Source organism: Morone saxatilis, unplaced genomic scaffold (assembly GCF_004916995.1).
Source record: "Morone saxatilis isolate NCDOM2014 unplaced genomic scaffold, NCSU_SB_2.0 Contig2, whole genome shotgun sequence".
In the NCBI taxonomy this organism is placed as follows: Eukaryota; Metazoa; Chordata; class Actinopteri; family Moronidae; genus Morone; species Morone saxatilis.
Genome location: NW_023339762.1, coordinates 11,293,391 through 11,302,205, shown reverse-complemented (window position 1 = coordinate 11,302,205; position 8,815 = coordinate 11,293,391). Strand labels below are relative to the sequence as shown.

Genomic DNA, 8,815 nt, shown 5'->3' with positions numbered 1-8,815 from the left:
TTTGATACAGGTTGTGAGGATGACAGACATCTGCTCTGGAGAAAGCTGAGGGAACACACCTGTGTTTTTCCACTTTTCGCATGACTTCCTCAATCCCATTACTTTGAATTATTCCTAAGCGATTCACATTTATATAACAGTGGGATTTAGCGAAGGTTCTCTTTAACTGAAAAGTCAGCAGGGAAGAGATAAAAATAGTGTTGAAAATCTCTGGCAAACTCCACTGCGTTGTCTAAGCATGGGACAAAATTGTGTTAATAAAAATTTAGAGCTATAAATTCCGACGCTAAATATACTGCACCCCTCTGTGTGCAGAAAGGGATGAGAAAGCCATTTCTTTACACACAAAAGGCTGAACTGCATAGTGTGCAAAAACATTGTGGGTGAAGACTGACAGGCTTGTCTGGAGTACTGATGGAATTTGAAAGAGAAAAAGGATCCTATAAAGATAGAAGGTAATAGGAATTTAAATTATTTCTCCAGTGCAGAATGTGCACTCAACTACAATTTAGAAGCAGAAAAATGACAAGAGATCAGTAAAAACCTCACAACTGCATTTCTCTTATTATTTCTAACACAGTATGTGGCTTTAAAAAGGTAAAATAATCATATGTTTTTATCACTCAAAACCCATTCTAAAAAAATCCTTTGTAATGTGCTCAAACATGAAACGTTTTTAATCCCTATTCAACACAAAACACTCTTTCGTCCTGCAGCATTCTTTCAGTCAGACACTCACTGTGTGATGAGTGGGGTGGTGACAGAGTGCTTTATCAGAACTGGCAGGGAAACCATCTCGCTGAGTTGGATAGAGGTGGTGTCTGTGGCTCTGCGGAGTGTGGGGTCCATAGGAAGGCCCCAGGGGCCCCGAGTTACCTGCTTCAGCAGCTGACACTCGGGGGATGAAGCTGTGTGTGAAAGGGAGATGACAGACATGTTGCTGAACAAATAACACTCTCACAACTGCAGAAAACAGTTTTTAATAGTGCAAAGACAACAAAAAAAAAAGATGTAGAGTAAACAGAAGTCAAATCATTATTGAAGTAATGTTTTTGCTAGAATGGATGATGCAAAATAAATGTTATTTACTATTTTCATAGTTGATTCTTGACGTTTTTCTAAGTAACAATGCCAAAACTGACCGTTTTCTTAGTTTTCTATTATATAACTGATGGTCAAAATACAATTCAAAATAATATGTACAATATTTAAAATATGTGAACTTTTACTATTGAGAAAATAACCAATTAATTAATAATGGTAATAATTGTCTGAAGGGATGTATCAAAACCTCTTTGACACTATCTAAAAAACATATCGGCTTCACATTGGGTAGTATTTACTGCAGGGTGCTCTCATTAAATAGCACTATATTGTAAGGTGTTCCAGTTACTTTGTCCAGCCTCTATATTGATGGTAACATGGTCCCTAAATAATTACGGCTCCTGACTTTGATCAGTAGTGTGGAAAATGTATTCGGCTGAGTAGATTCTGATTGATTTCATGGAGAGCCTGGAAGCTGGCATGAATAATAGCAGCATGACTGAACAACACACGCAGAGTGAAAAAGACAAGATATTACTTCGACGGGTTAGATGCATCCCAACCAAACATAAACCAGACTTAATACCCTTATGAAATATCACTGTTTTTTATGCAACCTCTGTGCCTGCTGATGGAGTAAATATTTAACAGCCTCTGGAAATAAATCACTCCTGAACATGTTTTAATTTACATGAAGTAAGCTCCACCGCTGTAAGGTGTATCATTTTCATTTCTCTGCAATTTGACATGATGTTTTGCTGTATTTCAAAAGATGTTACATTTCTCATTAGGCTATTTCATCAGAGAGTACACAGGCAGCAGAAGAATTAAGAGTCAAGACATTTCACTTTTAATAGATTTGTACTGTAGACATCTATTTTGTTGATAAGAGACTGGTTTAGTCTTTGTTTTAGGTTCCCCACATGTTTAGTCTCATCTAATTTCTGCCCACAAGCAAAGGGAGCAATCTTAGCAGAATTATCATATTCATTCCCTTACACTTTTTCGGTCATTTGTTAAATAATTACAGATAAAGGGGAAGCAAGAGCATCACTTTTAAGAGACTAAATTATTTAGTCTTATTCATAAATGAGATCATTTACTTTTGTCCATTTGGTTTTGGATTGTAATACAGTACCTACTTTACTTTGATTGTGCTTTAAAATAATTAGTGAGTTGCAATCTGCAACTACAATGCTAGATTCCACTAAATCCTACACACTGGACCTTTAAATTTGGGGTTCCTCAAAGTTCTAGTTTGAAACCCCTTTTGTTTTCTATTAACATGCTCCGTTTGGCTAAAAAATAATGATTATTTTGGAGGCTGGAGTTTACGGTGTTTATGGTGCTGTTGAGTTCTGTTGTGATTTACAAAGAGGTGTTTCTGATATTTAGTTTACCCTCATTAACATAAAAAGGGGAAGACAAAGAAACACTGCTCAGTATAACTCAATATAATTTGACTACATTTTAAACTCCACTATCTAAAATGGCCATACATTTAAAATCCACCTCTCTGAAACAGTTTCAACAAAACACCATTGTATCTACAAACAACTGAATACCCCTTAGGATGTACAAAATACCCCAGTCAACATTTCCCACATTAACTATGGCCAAAGATTAATGGTTCCCTTAGCACCCTCATATGTTTTCAACTAACCCATTAGGTTGTAGCAGTCTTCGTAGTGTTCCACCTGGTACTGTGTAGACAAAGCCATGAGGTATTCCTGCTCAGACTTCTCTCCAGGGGACAAACCGAAGCCGGCTGTCCAGGAGCCCATGCTCTCAACCAGCTGCTCGACAGGGCTGTCCGACTTAGAACCTAAAGAAAGATGTAAAACAATTACTTTGGACTTACACAGAACAAATATCTATCCAAGACTAGAAAAATATTTAAGATTTTCTGACTTTTCAATGCGAGTGAAACTCAACAGTTATTAGTGTAGATTTGAGAAGAGAAAAAAAATCACACTATGCTTTGTATGTATACTACTAAAGACAGGGTAAAATGATTATTACATTGAAGATCTAAGGCATGAAGCCCCTGACAATATTATGACAAATATTATAATTTTAGATGAAATTTGGGAGAAAACATTTGTATTGCACTATTTATTCTTTGCATCCTACCTGAGAATAAACCAAACAATAATCTAAGCTATATATTAAGGTATTTGCTTTTAATAGCTGGTCAAAGATTGCTTGCAAATAATTAATTTGGTTTATGTCAAAGAGAAGATTACAACAAAGCTGCAATTAGAAATAGAAGTATCTATGAAGAACTATGTTTTAATACTTCTGTAGTTTTTCAGTCATCTTCAATTGAATAAATTAATTGTGTTATGTATTTCTAATTGTACAAAATGATCTCCTCTATGTCTGATTTTATTAGTTGTGTCATCACAAAATACAAGAGTGAGAATATGAGAACATACAGTTGGATTACATCTGCATCAAAGATCATAACGTATTATACTATCTTAAGCTTATGTGCTCGTCACAACTGCAGAATGTGTATCACTTATTATTAATTACCTTTACCATCTTCGTTGTCTTCTCTCTTCTGCTGATTTCCAGTGTCTTTACCCTTCACCACACACCCAACTCCAAGTGAAGAGTCTGATGAGTGGCCATAAGCACTTCCTGGTAGTACAAAGGCTTGCGGCACCGTTCCCAACACCACACAACCCACCCCCAGCGTTGAATCAGAGGAGTGGCCGTAGGCACTGCCAGGTAGTGGTGATGGAAGTGGTTCAGTTTTGGACACAACACATCCAATGCCTAAATTTGAGTCTGAAGAATGACCATGGGCACTGCCAGGTAGAGGAGAACGTTTGGGTTCATCTCCTGAAACTACGCATCCAAGACCCAAGGCGGAGTCTGAGGAGTGACCATAGGAGCTTCCAGGTAGAGCAGACAAGGCGGGTTCAGTTCCAGATACTACACAGCCTGTTTGAAGGATGCAGTCTGAGGCATGCCCATGTTTACTCGAACGAAGTCTCTCTTCGGGTATGTTAGAAACAAACTCGCCCACTTTTATATTAGCATCAGAGGAGTGACCATGGATGCTGGGAGAAGGAAGTAGTGCAACAACATCTGAGACGTTTTCTCCAACCTTAATGTGGGCATCTGAGGCATGACCATGGATATTTGGAATAAGAAGAGGAGCGACAAAGTCTGAAATGTTTTCCCCAACTTTAATGTGGGCATCTGAGGCATGACCGTGGATATTTGGAATAAGAAGAGGAGCGACAAAATCTGAAATATTATCCCCAACTTTAATGTGGGCATCTGAGGCATGACCGTGGATATTTGGAATAAGAAGTGGAGCGACAAAATCTGAAATGTTCTCCCCAACTTTAATGTGAGAGTCAGAAGAGTGACCGTGAGCACTGGAGGAAAGTAGAGGAGGATCAACTTCGGAAACATGAGTTCCAATCTTGATGTGTGAATCTGAGGCATGGCCGTGGATGTTAGGGGGTGGAAGAGGAGCAGTTACACCTGATACATACATTCCAACCTTTATGTGAGCATCAGAGGAATGTCCATGGATGTTACGCAAAGGTTGCAGGTCAACGGCATCTGAAACCAGCTCGCCAGCTTTTAGGTGTGCACTGGAGTCATGCATGTTTGGCAAAGAAATATTTTTACCAGCTTCATGCTGGGCATCTGAACTGCAGGGTTGACTGCTTGTATCAGGTGAAAGACTTGTCACCGCTTTGTGGTGACCATTATCTTTACCACCTTGCTCTAGTGTGGTAGAAGCGGCAGTATCAACCACATCATCTTCTGTATGCTCAACAGGTTTACCCTTGTTTTCTTTTGCCTCTACTTTACTTTCCAAATTCCCCATTTCAGATTTCTGTTCTATAACAGATGCAACTTCCGCATGCTTGTTGTCTGGCCTTAAGCCACTTCCATCTACGAGCTGCACTGAGGAATGAGAGGGATGTCCATAAACGCTTGCTTTAGATGTATTTTGGGGCTCCTCTGGGGTGTATTGGCCTAGAGGAAAGCTGGATTTGGAGGCTTGACCAAAGGGGCCGGCTTCGGGGAACCTCTCCTGAACTTGAGATATGTTTTCTCCTATGGGGATGTGAGAAAAAGAAGGGTGGTTTTGGATCAGATCAGGCTGGACTGCAGGTCCCCACCGAGGCCGGGGCTGGGAGGAGGCTTGGCCAATGATACCCTCAAGTGGACTAAAGGGGGCACTGAAGTCATAGTCTACCAGTTGTGCTGTAGGACACACTTCAGGTAGGTCAGAGCCGATCTCCTGTAGGGCAAGATCCACGTGCTGACTGTCAGGATTTGGTGACTTAGCGAGAAAATCATTGATGTCAATGTCCTCAGAGATGAGAGCAGGGTCTACTCTAAGGGCAGATGAAGATGGGTCGAGCGGTGGTGATACTGCATCAGATTCTTCAGTCTCCACTGGCTGCTGTTCAGGCCGATCCTGAGAGGGAGATTCCTGTTATGAGAAGAAACTAATGAGGATAGTACACACTTCCCAAGAGCATGATTAAGTGTAAAGAAATGGGGATTAATGTTCAAAAACCAATGTGTTGTCATACCAGTGTTGGTTGTGGTGCAGTCTGTTGTGCTGAGGGAACAGATGGCAATATTTCCATGGGTGGTCTCTCCTGGCCTAAAGGATATTTTTCTAGCATTGCCTGGAAATAAGGCATGGTCTGGTTAAAATGACTTCCCTGCTATAATAACAATCTCTTTAATCAGATTTTTCTTGTCCTCTGTGTGTGTTTTCCGTGTTAATTTATTACGAACCTGAGTCTGCTGTCTGTCCTGCATGAAGAACTGAGCCCGGGCTTCGTCAAGTCTCATTCGCTGCACCCGCCACATGGCCCGCCTCTCTCTGCCAGCTGCTTCCTCTGACAGACGGCTGTACTGGGCAATCAGCTCCTTCCTACAATTTGAGTGTAGTAAGGCACCGAGTTACAACTAAGTCATCTAGCTGACGGTTATATCCAGAGCAACATGCAGTAAATGCATGTCTAGGAAAGGGTTAACGTCACGTAGAGCTGTAACGAATGATTATTTTCATTATCGATTAATTTGACGATTATTTTCTTGGTCAATCAATAAATCAGTCACAAAATCACAAAATGTCACACAATAGATAATGATAAATGCCCATCACAATATCCCAGAATCACAGGGGATGTCTTGTTTTATCTTACAATTGTAGAAGATAATGAAAAGCAGCAAACACTGAAACTGTATTTGTGCATATTTTCTTTAAAAAAATAATTCTCAAAGAAAAAAATAAATCAAAATAGATCAAAATAGTGGCTGATTAATTTTCTCCATTGCAGCGCTAATGTCGTGAAGATTAAATATGGAACCTCTAATTTATGAGATTGTCCTTTTTCCCCACCAGGTCATTCAGTCACCTGGTAGCAGCAAATATTAAGAGTAAAATATTAATATACTCTTCCTGAGCACAGATTGGCTGATGTCATTTTTGCAGACATGTCTGATGTTGAACATCATACTATAAATAATATGTCTTATTGGAATACTGAATAATTTATATTTAAATTTGCAATGTGCAAATTATTCAGCAATCAGTGTTCCTTCAACTCTTATGATGATACAGTCAAGCTTACATGTGCCAGGATAAGTGTATGTGTGCATATGCGCTTTCAGGCTCTGTATTAAAATGTTCCTTAGCCAATTCTCAGATCCTTTACTGCTTAACAGATAATAGGCCGTTAAAGGCCATTTCACAATTTATATTCTCAAAGCAAATCTCAAAATAATAAAAGGTATTAAAATCTTGAAACTTAAAAAATGGTAGTGCAAGGCAGAAACGGTAAAGGAATCCACCATGAATTGGTTGGATTTTGATAAACTTTTGATGACCTCCACACCTCATGAAGCTAACTTACAACTTTTAACCATCTTATGCCATGCTTGCTTTACAGGCTCTGATCACACATCTGCTCATGCTGCGGCATCACGCGGTTATCCCAACTGCATGGAAATTCGGTCCAGCCACTGATATATTCCACACAGATGGAATTGTTGTCCCATCATGTTTGCACATAGTCAATTAACATATCCAAGATCAAATAAAATCTTAACAGAGATTAATCAATCATCATTAAAACATTAACATCTCTAGCAGCTGCTGTGAAAACGGTCTGACCTGGCTCTCTGCTCCAGTTGCTCCTCCAGTGCTTGTAGCCTCTTCTCTCTGTCCCTCACCTCTCTGGCAAAGCTAAAGTCATCATCCTCCTGCTTCCTCTTGGCTGCACTTCGCCACTGGTTCCAGAAAGACACACAAACACACAAACGCAACCACATACATCATTGCTTTCAGCTTCTAAAATGGGCATCAACAGCTGTGGGTGAAACGTATGAATCCAAATCTCTGTTTACTCGTTTCTGCAATGAGTACCGGGAATAACGCTGCATCTCCGAAAAGAAACACGTGTGTGACGGCTACTTATATAGACGATGAATGGGAAGCAAGGCAATGACCTACCATACCACCATCATCAACATCTCGAAATATAAAACATAAAAGATTGTCTTTTTTGGTATCTCTCTTTCTAATACATCATCTTTCCTTACTCTCTTACAGACACATGCTCAACATCTTACACACATTTCTCTTGTCAACAAATACACAAGCACATTTTTAACATCTCTGTTCTCACACAACATATTGTACTCTCTCTCTCTCTCTCTCTCCCTCACACACACACACACACGTTACTACCTCTTGCTCCTGCTCCAGGTGTTGTTTCAGCTCCTCAAAACGCTCTCTCTTCTTGGCCTCCTCAGCCAGACGTTGTGACACCTGCCGCCCTACAGGAGTCGAAAGAGATAACAGTTTACAGCTTAACCCCCCCCACACGAAAAGTACATAATATCACCATCTTTCTCACATGCACACATACACACAAAACAACATCACCATCTGTGTCTCACCCCACCCCCGCCACACACACACACACACACACAGATAAATATGCCTATGCCAAGACACGCATAGAGCATCAGGCCAGACTTTGCACCACCCCTCCCAAACTTTACCACACATCTTTTGAAGTAATAAATGATGTGAGGAGTTTGCTAAACTGTGCAAGTGATGATTAGATTTCACAACCCATAATACTAGAAGCCGTACTACACATTCCTCAATGCTACTGCCCTTGTGCATCTCTGAGGCTCTTCTAAGAGGAATAAATGAAGCTAAAAGGAACTCTGGTAGTCAAGAGTCAACCAGCGAGTGTAACCCACACTCGGCTTGCGTTGACTCTTGACTACCAGAGTAGTCTGCCGAGCCGATTTGTTAAAAGTATACTAAGCAGGACGGGGGTATGCATATACATCAAGAGCTTTATAAAATTATACTCACAGCATGTGTGTAAGTGCGTGTGTGTAAGTGTAACACTAACCGCGGATGCTCTCCAGGGTTCTGGCTGCTGACTCTCTGACCTGATTGATCAGCTCCTGGCGTGCCTGCTCTACTCGCTGGGCCTTACAATAGACAGAGAAGAAATCATCATTAACAAAGATCTATCTGCTTGCCCTGTAGCTCACCTCTCCTTCCCCACCTCTGCCAGTCAGCACTGCCAGCAGCACACCCAATATAGGCTATACGAAACCAGGTTGTTACACTACATCAAGCAGCGGGCAAGCCCCAGACTTCAGCTGCATCATTTTAATGATTCGCTACTGAAACTCTCAGTACTTGAGGGGCAGTGTCACCATCATGGATCATGTAAAAAAAAAAAAAAAA

The 8,815-nt window shown here is 40.5% G+C and overlaps 1 protein-coding gene across 1 annotated transcript in view; it reads right to left on the bottom strand.

Annotated features, from left to right (window-relative positions):
* The window catches only part of tubgcp6 (tubulin, gamma complex associated protein 6), a 23,696-nt gene that overhangs the window by 5,337 nt on the left and 9,544 nt on the right, over positions 1–8,815 (bottom strand). Inside the window, exons 12-19 of the mRNA XM_035665018.1 lie at positions 8,472–8,553; positions 7,790–7,878; positions 7,214–7,329; positions 5,830–5,968; positions 5,619–5,717; positions 3,583–5,515; positions 2,708–2,869; positions 740–908 (exon numbers count right to left, since the gene is read on the bottom strand). Coding sequence (XP_035520911.1) covers positions 740–908; positions 2,708–2,869; positions 3,583–5,515; positions 5,619–5,717; positions 5,830–5,968; positions 7,214–7,329; positions 7,790–7,878; positions 8,472–8,553 — 2,789 coding nt within the window. The remainder of the gene's footprint in view (positions 1–739; positions 909–2,707; positions 2,870–3,582; positions 5,516–5,618; positions 5,718–5,829; positions 5,969–7,213; positions 7,330–7,789; positions 7,879–8,471; positions 8,554–8,815) is intronic.